The sequence below is a fragment of the Oryctolagus cuniculus genome, chromosome 9 (genome assembly GCF_964237555.1).
Source record: "Oryctolagus cuniculus chromosome 9, mOryCun1.1, whole genome shotgun sequence".
Classification (NCBI taxonomy): Eukaryota; Metazoa; Chordata; class Mammalia; order Lagomorpha; family Leporidae; genus Oryctolagus; species Oryctolagus cuniculus.
This window is the reverse complement of record NC_091440.1, coordinates 67,036,083-67,057,757: the sequence shown is the minus strand read 5'-3', so window position 1 is coordinate 67,057,757 and position 21,675 is coordinate 67,036,083. Positions and strand designations below refer to the sequence as shown.

At 40.5% G+C, this 21,675-nt stretch overlaps 1 protein-coding gene across 2 annotated transcripts in view; it reads left to right on the top strand.

The window, feature by feature from the left end:
• SUCLA2 (succinate-CoA ligase ADP-forming subunit beta) overlaps nucleotides 1-21,675 on the top strand; it is a 63,945-nt gene that overhangs the window by 5,617 nt on the left and 36,653 nt on the right. For both annotated transcript variants that reach the window (XM_002720719.5, XM_051832280.2), the window contains exons 2-4: nucleotides 2,631-2,811; nucleotides 5,336-5,435; nucleotides 6,282-6,444. In XM_002720719.5, the coding sequence (XP_002720765.5) occupies nucleotides 2,631-2,811; nucleotides 5,336-5,435; nucleotides 6,282-6,444 (444 nt within the window). The remainder of the gene's footprint in view (nucleotides 1-2,630; nucleotides 2,812-5,335; nucleotides 5,436-6,281; nucleotides 6,445-21,675) is intronic.

Here is a 21,675-nt window from a genome sequence, read left to right as displayed (position 1 = left end):
TGTGCCGATCCGAAGCCAGGAGCCAGGAGTTTCTTCCAGGTCTTGCACGTGGGTGCAGGGGCCCAAGGATTTGGGCCATCTTCTACTGCTCTCCCAGGCCATAGCAGAGACTCGATCGTAAGTGGAGCAGCCAGGATTCAAACTGGCACCCATGTGGGATGCCGGCACTGCAGGCGTCGGCTTTACCCATTACACCACAGTGCTGGCCCCAGAAATCCTAAGTTTTCTTGTGTCTGGTTTCTTCCTCTTAACATGTTTGTGAGATTAATCCATTGGTATACGAGTAATATTTTTGTTGTTGCTCTGTAGTACCCTATTGTATGAATATACCACAACTTATCCATTCTGTTGATGGGTGGTCAGGCCATTTGTGTTTTTGTTTGTTACAAATAAGCCTGCCATAGACTTTGTTATATATGCCTCTGGTAGCCATAAGGATTCATTTCTATTGATGTGCACTCTTATTTTTTTGTTATTTTTTTTCTTTTTATTATTTAATAAATGTGAATTTACAAAGTGCAACTTTTGTATTGTTGTGGCTTCCCCCCCAACCTCCCTCTCCCACCCCCTCTCCCATCCCGCCCTTCATCGAGTTTCATTTTCAATTACCTTCATATACAGAAGATCAACTTAGTGTATACTAAGCAAGGATTTCAACAGGCTGCCCTCACACAACTGCACAAGGTATAGGGTGTTGTTTGACTAGTAGTGTTGTTTTTAAGTTTCATAGTAAAACACATTAAGGACAGAGATCCTACGTGGGGAGCATGTACCCAGTGACTCCCGTTGTAGATTTAACAATTGGCACTCTTAATTATGGCGTCAGCAACCACCCGAGGCTCTTGCCATGAGCTGTCTAGGCTATGCAAGTCCCTTGAGTTCACCAGCTCTGAACTTGTTTAGTCAAGACCGTATCACAGTGGAGGTTCCTTCCTCCCTTCAGAGAAAGGCGCCTCCCTCCTTGATGGCCTGTTCCTTCTGCTGAGGTCTTGTTCACCAGGATCTTTCATTTAGATTGTTTTTGCCACCGTGTCATGGCTTTCCATGCCTGTGAGACTCTCATGGGCCTTTTAGCCAGATCTGAATGTCCCAAGGGTTGTTTCTGAGGCCAGAGGATGTGCACTCTTATTATTGTGGCCCTGCCATGGGAAACTGAGTCTAGCTCTTGTACTATTTTTCTCTTTCAGCAGTGAGATGTAAGTTGGTAGGGGGAAATCTTATTTTTGTTTCCTGCATCTTTTTCTTTTTTTTTTTTTTCTTGGTTTGAAAGTGGACTTTATTGGGGAATGTTAGTGTAAAAAATTCAAATTCATAAAATTTAAATAATCCTGCATCTTTTTCTAAGAGTAATTCTAACTCATCTCTACTTTGGGGCAAATAGGTTTTTGATTTTTCCCTTCTTCTACTGTATAAAATAGCTCTCACTCTCATCCTTTATTTTCTACCTTTTCATTCTCTCTCACCACTGTCTGACATGTATTTATCATCTGTGCCCTCAACACCTCATGCACCCCCCACCCCACTGGCCCATAAAATACACACTAGAATCTAAGCTTTAGTGCGTAAGGTTATTTTGTTGGGTTCACTGCTCTTATTTCTAGTGCTCAATATATATTTGATTGATTAAATGAATGTTCTGTATAGATTGAAAAGGGGAAGAATTTCTTGAAAGCTTTTGTAGTCTAGTTGTGCAGGGCAAACACCTGTGTGTAAAGGAGGTACCAGTTAAAAGAAACATTTACAAGGAATGCATTAAAACTGATATTTCAGGTCGGTTCTCTGAACTGGGATTTTCAGATTATGAGGTGGAAGTTGTGTGAAAGTGGTCCTTGGGTCCACACCTTTGGAAAAATGAAGGCTGGAGAATTGAGGAGAGGGAGAAGTAGAACTGTAGGGCAGTTGCAACAGACATCTGCCATTCCTTTGGGACACCTGGAACTAGGATGGCCCTCTGTCCCAAATTGGGATGAAATGACAGGCTCATATCTCTTCTATCCCCATTGGCAACAGTGCTGCTGATGAGAAAGAGATGTGACTTGGAGCAAGAAAGTGCCCATGATAGGACTCAGCTAACACTTGTCAGCAACTAGCATTCCCAGCAGCTGGGACTAGAGGGAGCATCTGGGCACTGTACTGCAACATTTGCTATAGTTGAAACCAGGGTTTTGAGTCTTGAGTATGTGAAAGTGTAATGGCATTGCATCATTGAATTAGCACACACCCACTGCCAAGCGATTTGTTAGCTGCAGGAGGAATGGTAGAAGAAACTAGGAAGGATTTTCTGTTTAGTGGAAACAATGAGATTGGTTTTAGATCTGTTGAATTTGAGAGGTAGAAATGTCCTGTAGGTGATTGGAGATGTGATAATGAAGTGGCTAATGTAAGATAAGGGCTAGAGGTGACAAGAAAATACTCAAAACTACAGAGGTAACGTTTGATAGTTGGTAGATTAGCTTTTAGTTTTATGATGTACTTCACGTACTTTGGATGTTATGTTTTGATCATTTAAGTGTAACGCTTTTGTTATTATGAAGATGATTCTATGCAAACAAAGTATTTTGAGGAGATGCTTTTAACAAGAATGACTGCCAAATCACTGTAATATATAAATATGTCTCAAATTTCTCTAGGTTCTTGGAAGTTCTGGATTATTTAATAATCATGGACTCCAAGTACAGCAGCAGCAGCAAAGGAATCTTTCACTACATGAATACATGAGTATGGAATTGTTGCAAGAAGCTGGTGTCTCCGTTCCCAAAGGATTTGTGGCAAAGTCTCCAGATGAAGCTTATGCAATTGCCAAAAAATTAGGTACTAAATTAAGAAAAACTTATGACACCTTGACATGAGAATTCGGATGTGAACTTTTTGTTTGATGACAAGTTTTAGCTTTCTTTGGCAGGGGAGTACACAGAGACAGGGACAAAGAGAAGGAGCTCCTATTAGTTAGTTTACTCTCCAAATGCCTGTAGTGTCCTGTTAGCCAGGAGCCAGGAATACATCCAGGTTTTCCATGTGGGGGCCAGGAAACCAATTACTTGAGCTATAACATTTGCCTCCCAGGTGTACATTAGCAGGAAGCTAAAGTCAGTAGCCAGAGATGGGTATGGAACTCAGGTACTCCATGTGGGAAGCAAGCGTTTCAACTGCTATGCTGAATACTTGTCTCTGACTTTTATTTGAAAAAAAAAAAAAAAAAATTGCTTAGAAGAGAAGGCAAAAACTTTATGATTGTTGAAATTCTAAAATTATTAAGAGATGACTGTGAGTTTCTATAGTGCTAATGGCTTACAAGTCACTTATATTGTCATTAGGGAAGCTCTAGTTCTGGTTTTAGTTGGACTGTAATTATAGAGAAGGAAATTTTATTTGCTACCACAATCCTGTGGGTGGCAAGAGAAACTGAGTCAGCATGGGGTCTGGGGCCTCTAAGCCCTATAGTTGGTGACTCCTCTGAAACAGCTTTGGCCTCTCTCCCCAGTATTCCCTACAAATGCTAATCATCATCTCTATGTGTCGTAATGTAAAAAGTTTGGAAATGCTGTTCTGTTGTATATAATTGATGTTACAAATTGAAGTATGGTTGTAAAGAAATCTAGTTCTAATGTTTTCAGAGACCATGAGAGTCTGCTAAAATGAAGGTTGGTGAGCTGTGAAGATCATGGAGTTCATAGAATGGATTTTCGAAGAGTTGGTTGTTAAGCATAGAGAAGTGAAGCAATTATAATTTGGGGTCAATTCTAAGCAAATTATCATGTCTTATAGTTCAAAGAAATATGATTTCAGTAAGGCAGGTGGCAGAGTTTTTATAATTTCCTTATTGACGTTAGGAAGATAGTTTGAGTTTTAGTATAATTAAGGGAGAATCTCTGTCTCTTTGAAAAAACATGTAAATTAACGATTGTCAGCCTGGAAGGGTATTTGTAATGACTTTAGTATATAGGACTTTACATTCTCTTTTCTTTTCAATATTTTATTAGTTAGATGACTATATACAAGGAATGTTTAAAATGTTTGTGAAAGACTAATGCTAGGAGGGGTAGTGAATGTCTTTTTATTTATTTATTTATTTTACAGGCAGAGTGGACAGTGAGAGAGACAGAAAGGTCTTCCTATGCCGTTGGTTCACCCTCCAATGGCCGCCACGGCTGGCGCGCTGTGGCTGGCGCACCGTGGCTGGCGCACCACGCTGATCTGAAGGCAGGAGCCAGGTGCTTCTCCTGGTCTCCCTTGGGGTGCAGGGCCCTAAGCACTTGGGCCATCCTCCACTGCACTCCCGGGCCATAGCAGAGAGCTGGCCTGGGAGAGGGGTGACCTGGACAGAATCCGGCGCCCTGACTGGGACTAGAACCTCTGCTGGCGCCGCAGGCGGAGGATTAGCCTTGTGAGCCGCTAATCCTAGGTTCTTGTCCCAGTTGGGGTGCTGGTTCTGTCCCGGTCGCTCCTCTTCCAGTCCAGCTCTCTGCTGTGGCCCGGGAAGGCAGTGGAGGATGGCCTAGGTCCTTCGGCCCTGCACCTGCATGGGAGACCAGGAGGAAGCACTTGGTTCCTGGCTTAGGATCGGCGCAGCACTCCGGCCGTAGAGGCCATTTTGGAGGTGAACCAACAGAAGGAAGACTTTCCTCTCTCTCTCACTGTCTAACTCTGCCTGTCAAAAAAAAAAAAAAAAAAAAAAAAGACGGTTGGGATCCAAAAAAAATCTTATCTGACGAGAGGCAAGTGCCAAGTTTAGTAAAACTGTAAGCTCTGTGAGGGCAGATAGGAGTCTTTTGCTCATTGTTATAGCTACAGAGCCAGCAGTTTTTGGTATGCAGATGAATCAGTAGTCCTCATAACAAGAGAGCTCAATAATGTATGTTAGGCAAGAGGACTTTCTGTTCTGATAGATGGACAGTATAAATCAGAATCTGTACTGGTAATATCCTCCAAGTGATGGCATATTTCTGTTCAAAATAGTGTTTATAACTCAAATTTTTACAAGAGCAAGTTTACATTTAAGAGGGAAGATTTAGAAAGGTACTTGAGTCTGTCTTTTATACTTTTAATACCTTCCAAGCTACTCGATGTTTAAAGTGTCAAGAAATTGTTAAATTATTTTCAGTATACCCTAAGAAATGGTTTAATATGGGTGGCTAATTTTCTAACTTGTGGATCTTATAGACAGTGAATGTTCCAAGTGTTCTAACCTAGAAAATCTACATACACAGAATGCCTCATTTTTTGACATGTGAATAGACAAGACTTTATAACAGCTCTTAGTAAGTATGCTGAATAACAAGATGTGTGTTTTTTGCTGCCATATGCTTCGTATCTAATAGAAGTGCTTTTCTTCTAGGCTCAAAAGATGTTGTGATAAAGGCACAGGTTTTAGCTGGTGGTAGAGGAAAAGGAACATTTGAAAGTGGCCTCAAAGGAGGAGTAAAGATTGTTTTCTCGTAAGTCTTATTTTTTTTTTTTTCAAGAAAAATCTTCATTATTGAAAATTGAGTTAAGATTGCATTTTTAAAAATTATTTTTAAAGTTTTATTTGAAAGAGAGAGATGACACACTTAAATCTTCCATATGCAACAGCTGGGGCTGGGCCATGCCAAAGCCAGGAATCGGAACTCAATCTGGATCTCCCACATGGGTGGCCAGGGACTCAAGTGCTTGAGCCATCATCTGCTGCCTTCCAGGGGATGCATTAGCAGGAAGCCGGAATTAGAAGCAGAGCCAGAAGAACTTAGGCACTCTGATCCAGGATGCTAGTGTACCAAGCAGTGTTTTAACTGCTGTGCTAAAGATGGAATTTTTCTTTATATTTAATTTTTAATTGACAGTAACTGTGCATGTTTATGGGGTACAGTATGATGTTTTTGCACATTTGTACATTGTATAATGATTAATTTAGGATATTGAGATTATAATCTCAAGCATTTATCATTTCTTTGTGATGAGAACATTGAAAATCCTCCCGTAACTATTTTGAATTGTATGATACAATATTGTTAACTAGAAAGCAGCCTTGTTTGTAATAAACACCAGAATATGTTCCTGTCTTGATCTCATACTTTTCCTTGCCCCCTCCCTAATCTCTTACTCTTCTCAGTCTCTAGTAATCTCTATTCTATGTGAGCCCAGCTTTTTAGATTCCACATTTGGGTGAAATCATGTTGTATTTGTAAAGTTTGATTATGGAAGTGTTGAGGATACTGAGATTTAAATATTGAGATATTATTATATAGATTTGTTTTTCTCAATTGAAGGGAAAATAGTTTGAATTTTTTTTTTTTTAATTTTAGTCCAGAAGAAGCAAAAGCTGTTTCTTCACAAATGATTGGGAAAAAGTTGTTTACCAAGCAAACTGGAGAAAAGGGCAGAATATGCAATCAAGTTTTGATCTGTGAACGAAAATATCCCAGAAGAGAATACTACTTTGCAATAGCAATGGAAAGGTCATTTCAAGTGAGTAATTGTAGACATGCTGTATTAAGGATGTATTTATGAAAATTAATTTCAAAGTTGATTACTATTTTATTTATGTGGGAAAGATGAATAAAATAAAATTTAGAATTTTGTGTATATCAAGAGCATATTTATGTCTTTTTTTAAAGATTTTATTTAAGGTATACAAATTCCATGTATTTCCTATATGCAGATTCAGGAGCATAGAGATCTTTTCCACCCTACCCTCTCTCCTGCCCACACTCCCACCTTTCTTCATCCTCCCTCTCCTTTTCATATGTTAATTTTTACAAAGATCGATTTTCAGCATACTTTATATTCATAATTAACTTTACACTAAGTAAAGACTTCAACAAGTAATGTGAATAAAAAGAAACACTGTTCCTCAGAAGTTGAGACAAGGGCTATAAACAATCATTGAATCACAAAATATCAATTTCACTTGTATACATTACCTATTAGGTATTCTATTAGTTACCACAGATCAGGGAAAACATATAGTATTTGTCTTTAGGACTGGCTAATTTCACTAAGTATTATGGTTTTTGTTGTATCTATTTTGTTGCAAATGAAATAATTTAATTTTTTATTTTTTTACCACTGAGTAGTAGTATTCCATATTGTATATATACCATAACTATTTTATTTAATTTTTAAAATTATTTATTTGACAGAGTTACAGAGAAAGGCAGAAGCAGAGTGAGAGGTCTTCCTCTACTGTTTATTCTTTAGCTGGCTGCAGTGGCTTCAGCAGAGCTGATCTGAATCCAAGAGCCAGGAGCTTCTTTCAGGTCTCCCTCATGGGTGCAGGAGACTAAGGATTTGGGCCATCTTCTGCTGCTTTCCTAGACCATAGCAGAAAGCTGGATCAGAAGTGGAGCAGCTGGGACACAAACCAATGCCCACACGGGGTGCTGGTGCCACAGCCCAAGTCTTTAACCCACTGTGCCATAGCACCAGCCCTATAATTTCTTTATCCAGTCTTTAGTTGATAGACATCTGGGTTTATTACATATGTTAGCTACTGTGAATTGAGCTGCAGTAAACTTGGGGGTACAGATCACTCATGTGCTGATTTTGTTTCTTTTGGGTACATTCCCAGGAGTGTGATTGCTGGGTCATATGGTAGGTCTATATTCAGATTTCTGAGGTATCAACATTCTGTCTTCCACAGTGGCTGTACCAGTTTACATTCCCACCAATAGTGGATTAGGGTACTTTCCTTGATGGTTAGTGATCCAGAGCATTTTTTTTTTTTTTTTTTTTTGACAGGCAGAGTGGACAGTGAGAGAGAGAGACAGAGAGAAAGGTCTTCCTTTGCCGTTGGTTCACCCTCCAATGGCTGCTGCGGCCGGTGCACTGTGGCCGGTGCACCACGCCTATCTGAAGGCAGGAGCTAGGTGCTTCTCCTAGTCTCCCATGGGGTGCAGGGCCCAAGCACTTGGGCCATCCTCCACTGCACTCCCTGGCCACAGCAGAGAGCTGGCCTGGAAGAGGGGCAACTGGGACAGAATCCAGTGCCCCGACCAGGACTACCTGGGGTGCTGGCGCCGCAAGGCAGAGGATTAGCCTATTGATCTGCAGTACCGGCCCCAGAGCATTTTTTCATGTGTCTGTTGGCCATTTAAGTTTCCTCTTTGGAAAAATGCCTGTTCAGGTCTTTGCCCATTTCTTAACTGAATTGTTGTGTTGTTGTTGAGGTTCTTGAGATCTTTATAGATTTTGGATATTAATCCTTTATCAGTTGTGCAGTGTGCATATATTTTCTTCTATCCCGTTCTGCCATTCAACTGTTCACTTTGCTGAGTGTTTCTTTTGTAGTGCAGAAGCTTCTTAGCTTGATGTAATGCCATTTGTCAATTGTGGCTTTGATTGCCTGTGCCTCTGGGGTCTTTTCCAAGAAGTCTACCTATGCCAATGTCTTGCAGACTTTCCCCAATGTTCTCTAGTGATTTGATGGTATCAGATCAGAAATTTAGGTCCTTGGGGCCAGCACTGTGATGTAGCAAGTAAAACCACTGCCTACAGTGCCAGCATCCTCTGTGGGCACTGGTTCAAGTCCTGGCTGCTCTACTTCTGATCCAGCTCTCTGCTATGTCCTGGGAAAGCAGCAGAAGATGGTCCAAGTCGTTGGACCCCTGCACCCACATGGGAGACCTGGGAGAAGCTCCTGGCTCCTGGCTCCTGGCTTTGGATCAGCTGTTGTGGCTAATTAGGGAGTGAACCAGCGTATACAAGACCTTTCTCTCTGCCTCTCCTTCTCTCTGGTAATGCTTTCAAATAAATAAATAAGTAAATCTTGAAAAAAATTTAGGTCCTTGATCCATTTTCAGTAGATTTTTGTGTAAGGTGTAAGGTGAGAGTCTAGTTTCATACTTCTGCATGTAGACATCCAGTTTTCCCAACACCATTTTTTGAAGAGACTATCCTTGCTCCAGTGATTGATTTTAACCCTTGTGTCAAAGATGAGATGGTTGTAGATTGTGGATTGATTTCTGAAGTTTCTGATAATTGATCTACATGTCTATTTTTTGCCAGTACCAGGCTGTTTTGATTATAACTGTCCTGTCCCATATGACTTGAAATCAGGTATTGTGAAGCCTCCAGCTTTCCTTTTCTCTTATACAATTGCTTTAGCTATTCAGGGCTCTTTTGTTTCCATGTGAATTTTAACATTGTTCTTTCTTGTTCTTTCTAGATCTGAGAAGAATGTCATTGGTATTTTAATTGGGATTGCATTAATTTGTAAACTGCTTTCAGTAGTATGGACATTTTGATGATATTCTTCCAATTCATGAACAAGGAAATTTTTTCATTTTTTTTTGTGTTCTATTTCTTTCTTTAATGTTTTGTAATTTTCATCATAGAGATCTTCAACATCCTTGGTTAAATTTATTCCAAGGTATTTGATTTTTTTTTTTTTTTTGGGTAGCTATTGGGAATGGGATTGATCTTAGAAATTTTTCTCAACCATGTCATTGTCTGTGTATACAAAGGCTATTGATTTTTGTGTATTAATTTTATATCCTGAAACTTTGCCAAACTCTTTTAGTGTAGTCTTTTGATCCCCTATATACATAAACATGTCAACTGCAAATAGGGAGATTGACTTCCTCCTTCCCAATTTATATCCCTTTGATTTCTTTTTCTTCACTAGTGGTTCTGGCTAAAACTTGAATAGCAGTGGTGAGAGTGGGCATCCTTGTTTGGTTCCAGATCCTAGTGGGAATTCTTCTAACTTCCTCATTCAATAAGATGCTCGCTGTAGGTTTGTCATGAATTACCTTGATTGTATTGAAGAATGTTCCTTCTATACCAGTTTGCTTAAAGTTTTCATCATGAAAGACTATGTTTTATCAGATGCTCTCTCTGCATATATTGAGGTAATCATGGTTTTTGTTTTTCAGTTTGTTAATATATCACATTGATTTGCAAATGTTGAACCATCCCTGTATACCAGGGATGAATCCCACTTGGTCCAAATGAATGATCTTGCTGATGTGATATTAGTTTTGATTAGGTAGTATTTTGTTGAGGATTTTTACATTTATGTTCATCAGGGATACTGGTCTATAGTTCTCTTTCTCTGTTGTTTATTTTTCAGGTTTAGGAATTAGGGAAATGCTGGCTTCATAGAAGGAGTTTGGAAGGATTCCCTCCTTTTCGATAGTTTTGAATAGCTTGAGAAAAAATGGAATTAGTTCTTTAAAGTTTGGTAGAATCCAGCAGTGAAATCATCCGGTTCTGGGCTTTTCTTTGTTGGGAGAGGCTTTATTACTGATTGATTTTCCATCTTGGTTATTGGTCTGGTTTTCTTTGTCTTGATGACTTAAGTTTGGTAGATTGTATGTGTGTAGGAATCTATCCATTTCTTCTAGATTTTCCAATTTGTTGGCATACAGCTCTGTGTAGTAATTCCTGATGATTCTTTTTATTTTTGTGGTATCTGTTATTACATTTCCCTTTTCGTCTCTGATTTTATTTATTAGGGTCTTCCTCTCATTTTTGGTTTTTGGGCCAGTGGTGCATCAATTTTGTTTATTTTTTCAAAAAACCAGCTCTTCATTTCACTGATATTTTGTATTTTATTGTTTTAATTTTGTTTGTTTATTCTCTAATTTTAATTATTTCTTTCCTCCTAATTTTGGGTTTGCTTTGTTATTTTTCTAGGTCCTTGAGACACATTGATAGCTCACTCATTTGGTGCCTTTCCAATTTTTTTTTTTTGGTTATTTATTTGACAGGTAGGGTTATAGACAGAGAGAGAGAGAAAGGTCTTCCTTGTGTTGGTTCACTCCCCAAATGGCTGATACAGCCAGCACTGCGCCAATCCGAAGCCAGGAGCCAGGTGCTCCTACCTGGTCTCCCATGCGGGTGCATTGTCCCAAGCACTTGGGCCATCCTCCACTGCCCTCATGGGCCATAGCAGAGAGCTGGACTGGAAGAGGAGCAACCAGGACTAGAACCCGGTGCCCATAAGGGATGCCACCGCTGCAGGCAGAAGATTAACCAAGTGAGCCACGACGCCGGCCCCTCCAATTTCTTGATGTAGGCACTAAATGCTGTAAACTTTCCTCTTAACACTGCTTTGGCTGTGTCGCCTAAGTTTTGATATGTTGTATTGTCATCTTCATTCATTTCCAGAAATTTTTTTAAAGATTTATTTATTTATTTGAAAGTCAGAGCTACACAGAGAGGAGAGGGAGGGAGAGAGGGAGTGAGGGAGAGAGGGAGAGAACCATCCGCTGGTTCACTCCCCAGATAGCTGCAATGGCTGGAGCTGCATTGATCCAAGGCCAGGAGCCAGGAACTTCTTCCAGGTCTCCTTCATGGGTGCAGGGCCACAAGGACTTGGGGCATCTTCTGCTTTCCCAGACCATAGCAGAGAGCTTGATTGGAAGTGGAGCAGCCGGGACTCGAACCAGTGCCCATATGGGATGCCAGCACTGCAGGTGGTGGCTTTACCTGCTACGCCACAGCACTGGCCCCCATCCAGAAATGTTTTTATTTCTCTTTTGATATCTTCTATGACTCACTATTCATTCAGGAGCATATTATTCATTTTTCCATTTGTTTGCATATGTTTTTGAGATTCTTAAGTTGTTCATTTCCAGCTCATTCCATTGTGTTCTGAAAGGATGCGTGTTATTATTTTTATTTTTTGAATTTGCTGAGACTTGCTTTATGGCCTTACATGTGGTCCTAGAGAAGTTCCATGCACTGATGAAAAGAATGTCTAGTCTGTAACTGAGAGATGAAAAGTTCTGTAGATATCAGTTGGGTCCATTTGTTCCATAGTGTCAATTAGGTTTCTTGTTTCTTTGTTGATTTTTGTCTAGGTGATCTGTCCGTTGATGAAAGTGGGGTGTTGAAGTCCCCCATTACTATTGTATTGGAGTATACATCTCCTTTAGATCCATTTCATTTAATTAATTTATCTTTTTGAGAAAAGATTTTATTTACTTATTAGAGAGAGGGAGAGACAGAGAGAAAGGTCTTCCATCTGCTGTTTCACACCCCAAATGGCCTCAGTCACCAGAGCTGGGCCAATTCAAAGCCAGGAGCCTGGAGCCTCTTCAGGGTCTTCCACATAGGTGCAGGGGTCCAAGCACTTGGGCCATCCTCTGCTGCTTTCTCAGAGCATTAGCAGGGAGCTGGATTGGAAGTGGAGAAGCTGGGACTCAACTAGTGTTCATATGGGATGCCAGCAATGCAGGTGGAGGTTTAGCCACAGTGATGGTCTCTGATATTTTAAAATTTCTAATTCTGATATAAAGTTGACAGAGGGAGAAGCAAAATTGGGAGGATGAATGTTATTCTTAGCAGTATTTTTGGTCATGTCAAGACAACAGCATTAAGGCATCACTAGAAAGATGTCTTGTTGACATTTGTGGTAGACAGAAGAGACAGAGCCTTCCACACGATTCCATTCATCCTTGAGCTTCATTACATTTATTTTAAATAGCCAGGTGCCTTATAATTGGGTGCAGATACATTTATTATAGTCATCTTCCTGTAGCATTGATTTCTTGATCATTACATAGTGCCCTCTTTTATCTCCTCTAACAGTTTTTGTGTTAAAGTGTATTTTGTGTGATATTAGGATGGCTACATCTGCTCTTTTTTGCTTTCTGTTAGCGTTAAATGTCTTTTTTTATCCTTTTAGTTTGCATGTGTCTTTGTTGGTGAGATGTGTTTCTTGTAGGCAGCAAATAGATAGGTCTTGATTTTTAATCCATTCAGCCTATCTGTATCTTTAATTGGAGAATTTAGGCCATTTACATTCAAGGTTAAAATTATAAGTAATGACTTGGCCCTGCCATTTTTCCATAAATATTTCTGTTATTTACTTTGTATTTTCTTTGTACTTTTACTGGGAGATATTCTGCCTTTACAGTCTTTCACAATGATGACTCTCTGTGTTTCTGTGTATAACACATCCTTAAGTATTTTTTTTAAGGTTTGACAAGTTGTGACAAATTCTTTCAATTTATTTGTTATGAAAATTCTTTATTTAACTTTCATTAATAAGTGAGAGCTTTGCAGGGTACAGTATTTTGGGTTGACAGGTTTTTTTTTTTCTCTTAGAATTTGAATTATATCTGTTTTCTCCTAGCCTTTAGGGTTTCTGATGAGAAATCAGCTGTGAGTCTTAATTGGAGATCCTCTGAAAGTAATCCAGTGCTTCTCTTGTGCACACTTTAGAAACTTTATGTTTTACTGTTGAAAGTTTGAGACAATATGCTGTGGTAAAGATCTTTTCTGGTCTTGTTTATAAGGAGTTCTGTGCACCTTGTGTACTTGGATATCCCTTTCTTTCTCCAAATTAGGGAAGTTTTCTGTAATTATTTTATGAAATAGGCATTCTTATTTACTCTGTCTTTCCACACCTTCAGGAACTCCTAAAGAAGCCTATGTTGGGTTGTTTGATAAATCTCCAACACTGCTTTTAATTTTTTTAATTCCTTTTTTTTGATCTGACTGAAAAATTTCCAATGATTTGTCTTCTAGCTTGGGTATTCTTTCTTCTGCCTCACCAAGTCTATTGTTAAGATTTTTCCCTGTATTTTTTGACATTAAATTCTTCATTTCTAATATTTTGTTCTGATTTTGTTTCATTGGAGAGTTTTTCATTTATGGTATATATGGATTTCTTTAAGAATGTGCTTCTCATTGCTTCTCAGTAATCCTTTGGTTAATCTTTTGAATTCGCTTCAGGCATTTCATCAATCTCTTCACCTGCCCATTCTAATATTGAAGTGTTGTATTCCTTTGGAGGCATCATGTTGTCTTCCTTATTCTTGTTTCTTGAATTTATACATTGATTTTTAGGGATTTGTGGAAATACTTGTTGGTTTTTCTCCTGTGATGAGTTTTATCTTTGAACTGTGCCTCTGTAGCTTAGTGGAGTATCTGCTCTTTCAGTGAATACCCAGAGGCGTGTGCTGGGTGTGGCCAGGGGGCTCTGGTCTGTGCTGTTAGGTCAGGTGAGTATCCAGAATGACACTCAGTTTGGGCAACATAGATCTCTTCTAGTTGACAGAAAGCAGGGTCTGATCACCTCTGCTGGCCTAATCACACCCTCACCTCCTCTCTTCCAAGGTGATCAATGCCAGGTGTTAGCCCACAGTGAGTGCAATACTCATTTGCGTGTCCTTATGAACTGCACAAAGGATCTGTGCAATCATCAGAGCAGGGATCCCACTGCAAAGACCCACCCCAGGCAGTCAGGTGCTCTGAGCATGTGGTGCCACACACAGTGATTGTTGAGACTTAGCTAAACCCTGCTCCTTCTCAAGCGGTCACAGAGTTCCCACAGTCTCAGCAGGCAGGGCTCCACAGAGGATCCACTCTGCCCTGCTAGGCTGTCATATCCACAGAGAGGCTGAGATATTCCCAGAGTTTGCTGCCTGTGGGTGCTCTGCCGAGGCAATTTGAGCCCTCGAGATCTGTTGAGAGGCTGTGGGCACATCACAGTCCTATGTGTGTGCACAGCTCTTTGTCCTCCCAGCCAGACTCTGTCAGTGGGGAATGGGGATTTTTCCCTTGGTAAAATCCCTGTATCATGTGCGTGCACAAGAGCTGCTGGCTACAGGCCTAGTCGTTTCACAACACCTTCTCCCTGCTGTTTTCTGAGCTCATAGTAGTCTCTGCAGCCAGTACTAATGTCAGGGTGGCTCCTTCTCCCTGACTGTTGCTGGGTGCATGCATCTGAACTCCTGTGGCAGCTCCTGGTGGCACGATGGCATCTTGTCTCTGCCAGTTGCTCAGTGCACACACAAGAGCTGAAGAGCTGCTACCTACTTACATCCAAAATGGCACCTGTCCTCTCTCAGCTGATTGCCGGCTGCCATTGTTGGGGGATGGGGAGAGAGAAACATGCCCCGTTTTTTCTGCTGGGTTAGTGGGCCCCCTGTTCCCTTCAGGGCTCTAGGCCATACTCAAAGACAGTGTAGTCCGCTAGGCTGTCTCTCCAGCTATATCACCAGTGGCACTGGCTGCTGAGTCTCATCTCAACTTGTTCTCCAAAGCTGGCACTTTCTTTGGCTCTCAGCTGCTGGGGTCATTTGTTGTATCCATGTTTGTTGCTGCGTGTCTGCATTTTCCACGTAGTTCCCAGGCATCCCTCCTCTTGCAGAATCTCCACTACAGTTTTCCTGCCGGCTCTCACCTGAGAATGAAATTTCTCCAGGTTTTTTTTAATACTATTTTATCCTAACCTAGAGCAGTATGCCCTTTCCCTATTCTGCCGTCTTGGATCCCTGGGTCATTTATGTCATTTTTTAATAAGCAGCCTGGGTAATGCTGTAAGATTTGATATATAACATCATGATATAAAAGCTATAGGAAGAACCCTGCTATAATAAATTTCATGGGATTTCCAAATTGATAACAAGAGCATCTTAAATCATCTCTGGACCATCTTTTGATTCTAGACTGAGGAAATAGTGTAGAAATATTCTAACCAAAGTAAAAGTCTTTTGAACCCACTAAGTGTATATTCATTGTCTCATCATTTCCTTTTGCAATCTCCTGTTATTTTTTGTAGTTTAGGGTTTGTTTTCACTACATGGTATGGTATTAGGTAAGTTGAAGGATGATATTAAATGGCAAACAATATGGTTTTTTAAACATTTTTATTAAATTTTAAAAATAAATTTTATTTGAGAGGCAGAGTTAGAGAGAGATACACAGAGAAAAGTCTTCCATCTGCTGTTTCACTACCCAAGTGGCTGCAGCCAATCCAGAGCCAGGAGTGAGGAGATTCTTCAAGGTCTTCCATGTGAATGCAGGAGTCCAAACACTTGGGCCATCTTCTACTGCTTTCCCAGGCCTTAGCAGAGAGCTGGATTGGAAGAGAAGCAGCCAGGACTCAAACTGGTACTCATGTGGGATGCTGGCACCTCAGGCAGAGGCTTCGCCTACTGCACCAAAGTGCTGGCCCCAACAATATCAATATGCTTTTTTATTTTTTTTTAACTTATTTGACAGATAGGGTTAGACAGTGAGAGAGAGAGACAGAGAGAAAGGGCTTCCTTCCGCTGGTTCACCCCCCAAATGGCCACCACGGCCGGAGCTACACCGATCAGAACCCAAGAGCAAGGTGCTTCCTCCTGGTCTCCGACACAGATGCAGAGGCCCAATCACCTGTGCCATCCTCCACTGCCCTCCCGGGCCACAGCAGAGAGCTGGACTGGAAGAGGAACAGCCGGGACTAGAACCCATTGCCCATATGGGATGCCGGCGCCACAGGTGGAGGATTAGTCAAGTGAGCCACGGCGTAGGCCCAACAATATGGTTTTAAAGAGGATGATGTGGAGGCATCCCATATGGGCAATGGGTTCTAGTCCCGGCTGTTCCTCTTCCAGTCCAGCTCTCTGCTGTGGCCCGGGAGGGCAGTGGAGATGGCCCAGGTGATTGGGCCCCTGCACCTGTGTTGGAGACCAGGAGGAAGCACCTTGCTCTTGGATTCTGATCGGTGTATCTCCAGCCATGGCAGCCATCTGGGGGGTGAACCAGCGGAAGGAAGCCCTTTCTCTCTGTATCTTCCTCTCACTATCTAACTCTTACCTGTCAAATTAAAAAAAAAAAGCAAAAAACCGAGGCTGATGCTAGCTCTTCTCTCTTTATGAAATCTAAAATTCAGGCATTGAACATAAGGCATCAGGTGAAGAGAAATCCTTTTATAGATATGGTCCTTGAAGAGAGCATTGATGCTCATTTTAAATTGTAATTAGTTTTTAAGTGTGCTAGATTTTATGAGTTGAATCTATAAGCCTGTATTTTTGAAGCTTGCTGGGTAATTGTATAGAATTTGCAGTAACAAATTTAAAGGGTTATGAAACATAGAACAACTTTTTTTTAAAGATTTATTTATTTATTTGAAAGTCAGAGTTACACAGAGAAAGGAGAGGCAGAGAGTGAGAGAGGTCTTCCATCCGCTGGTTCACTCCCTAGGTGACCACAACGGCCAGAGCTGTGCTGATCCAAAGCCAGGAGCCAGGAGCTTCCTCCAGGTCTCCCACGTGGGAGCGGTGGCCCAAGGACCTGGGACATCTTCCGCTGCTTTCCCAGGTCATAGCAGAGAGGAGAGCTGGATCAGAAATGGAGCAGCCGGGACTAGAACTGGTGCCCATATGGGACTCGGGTGCTTCAGGCCAGGTTGTTAACCCGCTGTGCCATAGCACCAGCCCCAGAACAACTTTTTTAAAAAATCAATTTTCTGTATTGTGATATTTTCTAGCAATGTTTATTTTTTTAATGTTTTCTTTTTTCTTTCCTATTTTTTTTAAACTTTTATTTAATAAATATAAATTTCAAAAGTACAATTTTTGGATTATAGCGGCTTTTCCCCCCATAACCTCCCTCCTACCTGCAACCATCCCCACTCCCTTTCCCATCCATTTTTCATCAAGATTCATTTTCAATTATCTTTATATACAGAAGATCAACTTGATATATACTAAGTAAAGATTGTAATAGTTTGCACCCACACAGATGCACAAAGTATAAAGTACTGTTTCAGTAGTAGTTTTACTTTTAATTCGTATAGTACAAGACATTAAAGGACAGAGATCCTACATGGGGAGCAAGTGTACAGTAACTCCTGTTGTTGATTTAACAATTGACACTCTTATTTATGACATCAGTAATCACCTGAGGCTCTTGTCATGAGCTGCCAAGGCTATGGAAGCCTCTTGAATTCACCAACTCTGACCTTAGTTAGATGAGGCCATAATCAAAATGGAAGTTCTCTCCTCCCTTCAGAGAAAGGTACCTCCTTCTTTGATGGCCCGTTCTTTCCGCTGGGATCTCACTAACAGATCTTTCATTTAGGTCTTTTTTTTTTTTTTTTTTTTTTGCCAGAATGTCTTGGCTTTCCATGCCTGAGAAACTCTCATCAGCTTTTTAGCCAGATTGGAATGCCTTAAGGGCTGATTCTGAGGCCAGAGTTCTAGCAGTGTTTAAAGCTAAAAATTGTCTTTTGCAACTTTTAAATTTTACAAGAAAGTATTTCTTAAGGTATAACACTAGATGGTAGTAAAAATCCACACAGAAAAATGTGATAAAAATATTATTTGATTCTTAAGTGATCTCTTTACCTCTATAGGTTTTTCTATATGGTAGAGTTTAGTTTTATGTTGTTTTAAAAATCTGATGACATTACCACACAAATTTGCATAAACTATATTTTTACACATTTATTTTTACTGTTTTCATTTATTTTACATATCATCATGTATCATTTTGTTTTGTTCTTTATTTTTTTTAGATTATTTATTTGAAAGCCTGAGTGACAGAGATCTTCCATCCAGTGGTTCATTCCTCAAATGGCACAATAGCCAGGACAGGGCTGGGCCGAAGCCAGGAGCCTGGAACTCTATCTAAGTCTCCCATGCATATGGCAGGGGCTCAAATACTTGGAGTATGTCCTTCATTGCTTTTCCCAGGCACATTAGCAAGGAGCTGGGTCAGAAGTGGAGCAGCCAGCAGTTAAACTGGTATTCTAGTATGGCATGCTTAGGTCACAGGTGGCAGCTTAACAATGCCAGTCCCAGTTTTGTACTTTCTGTTGCAGTCAGAAGCAAGGTGTAACTGTCCAAATTCAAATGAGTCCTAACTCATTTTTATGATAGTAAATGTAGCAAACTGAGTTTGTACTTAGTAAGACTTGCTAGAGCATTTGTGAAAATGATTGAATTTGAATTCATTTTCAGAACCTGAATTTTCAGAGAGCTATTTAAATCTTGAAAAAATAATTTAATTTCAACTGCAAAAGTGAGAGGGGAGAGGGGATCTTGCATCTGCTGGCTCACTTCCCAAACAGCCAGGGAGAGGGAGAGGGAGAGGGATCTTCTATCTGCTGGCTCACTTCCCAAACAGCCAGAGCTGAGCTGATCCAAAGCCAGGGGACTTCCACATGGGTGCAGGTGCCTGAGGACATCTTTTGCTACTTTCCCAGATGCTTTAGCAGGGAGCTGGATCAGTAGAGCAGCCAAGACTTGAACTGGCACTCATATGGGATGCCAGGGCTATGCTATAGCAGTGGCACCAATTTTATTTTTTGGAAAGGATTCATTTTATTTATTTGAAGGGCAGAGTTACAGAGAGAGGGGGTAAGGGAGGGAGGTCTTCCATCTGCTGGTTCACTTCCCAAATGACTGCAATGGCTATGGCTGGACTAGTCCAAAGTCAGGAGCTACTTTGTAGTCTCCCATGTGGTTGCAAGGGCCCAAGCATTTGGCTTTCCCAGAGTCATTAACTGGGAGCCAAATTGGAAATGGAGCAGCTGGGACTCAAGCTGGTGCCCGCATAGGATGCTGGCACTGCAGGTGGCGGCTTAACCTAATACGCTGCAATGCTGGCCCTATGATTTTATATTTTTAAACAGATCTTTATTAAGTTGTTGCTTTCTCTTGTACATTTAAATTCAAACATATTTTAAAGCAAAATTTTATATAAAATCAGTACAAGAAGAGGAATTTAAGGTATGGAATGAAAATATGAACAGTATTAACTTTTTTGAAACTACAGCTACTTGCTAGAAGTTAAATTGTTCTGAAAGTTTATTACCAAAATTTAAAAGTTAAACCAACTTACGTGAACAGGAAACAACTATTCAGGGGCCGGCGCTATGGCGCAGTAGGTTAAAGCCCTGGCCTGAAGCACCGGCATCCCATATGTGAGCTGGTTTGAGTCCCTGCTGCTCTACTTCCGATCCAGCTCTCTGCTATGGCCTGGGAAAGCAGTGGAAAATGGCCCAACTGTTTGGACCCCTACACCCGCATGGGAGACCCAGAAGAAACTCCTGGCTCCTGGCTTCGGATCAGCGCAGCTCCGGCTGTTGCAGCCATCTGGGGAGTGAACCGGAGGATGAAAGATCTCTCTCTCTGTCTCCACCTCTCTCTGTAACTCTTTGAAATAAATAAAATATCTTAAAAAAAAAAAAAAAAAAAAAAAGGAAACAGCTATTCATTCTGCCGCATCGACCAAATGCAAAGCTGTAGTCATTGCTTCAGCTGACCTCTGTTTGCTCATTCAGGTGGTTCCTTTTTCAGTTACTTGTCAAATTAGTACAAATAAAGTCTCTTTATTTTCTTTTATTTAGTATCGTTTCATATATTATTTCTAGGTCTTATCCCAGTTTATAGACAACTCTTAGAGACTTAATTGATATTTTAGTCAGACTTAATTTCTGTATCCATCCCCAAGTGCAGCCTTCTCTGTGGCTCTTCTTTTACCAATTATTTACACAAAAAGAAAAGGAAAATATAGCTTAAATAAAATTTACAAATGCTTTAAAAGTTTGTTGGTCTTTACCTCTTCTGTTATATTTTGTAGTTATTTCTAGATTTAATTTATATTCTACTTCAGTAGCATGAGAGTAATTGTGCAGGCTCTTCTTAAATCTGAGTATTTTCCTGCTCTTTGGATCTTCATAAACGCTTATAATTGTGAACTGCCTCACTAGAGAGGAAATGAAGAACATCTTTTTATTGGAAATTTATAGAGGTCCTTAAAATTAGACTATAATTTCAAATGTTTCTTCTTGCTTAGATCTGCTAGTGTTTTCTCCCTTAGTCTTAGAAGATTCAATGATTCTCTTCTTAAAATTTTTTTTTATATGTGTGTTGAGATGAGTTCTATCACAAAGTACCTGGAATTAGGCCAAACTTCAGAGGTTAAGGGCACAGTCCTGAATATGACTGCCCTTATTTCAGATACCATTCTGAAGTTTGGGGTCCCCATATCACCCTTAAAGATGTAGATGCTACCACTATCCCTTTAGGTTTGATAATGCCTTAGAGCTGTTCACAGGAACATGCTACACTTATGATTGTAGTTTGGTTACAGCTGAAGAACACAAATCAGAAGCAGCCAAATGGAAAGACAAATACTGTGGGGTCTTAGAAGGTCTAGAAGACACATGAAGCTTCCATTGTCCTCAGGGATGTGTCACTCTCCTGGCATCTTGATGCATGACACAGCAGAGTATTGCCAACTGAAGGTTTTTTTTTTTTTTAATTATTATAGAAAACATTTAATGGTACCCATTTTTTAATGTACTGAACAATAATGTTAACTACGTGCATGTTTTGTGTCACAGATTTTTAAAACTTTTTAATCTTGTAAGACTGAAACTATAAATACTGAACAATATCATTCTCTTGTCACCTAGCCATTCTTCCTAGGACTTTGACTTTTTTTTTTAAAGATTTATTTATTTGCTTGAAAGGCAGAGTTACGTAGAGGTGGAGGGTGGGGTGGAGGGGACTTCCATCTGCTGGTTCACTTCCCAGATGGCTGCAGTGGCTGGAGCTGTGCTGATCTGGAGCCAGGAGCTTCTTCCAGTCTCCCATGTTGGTGCAGAGGCCCAAGCACTTGGGCCATCTTCTACTGTTTTCCTATGCCATAGTTGAGAGCAGGATCATAAGTGCAACAGCTCGGACATGAACCTGAGCCCATATGGGATGCTGGCACTGCAGGCAGCGGCTTTACCCCCTGTGTCACAGCGTTGGCTCCAGTTTGACTGTTTAGAGATCTTGTAAGTGGGAGCATGTGCTATTTGTCCTTTAGTGACTGGCTTATTTCACTCAGCAGAATGCCTTCAAAGTTCATCCATGATTTAGCATGTGTTAGAATTTCCTTTCTAAAGAGTGAGAAATACTCAATTGTATGTGTGTATCACATTTTCTTTATCCATTCATTCTTTAGTGGAACCTCCACAGT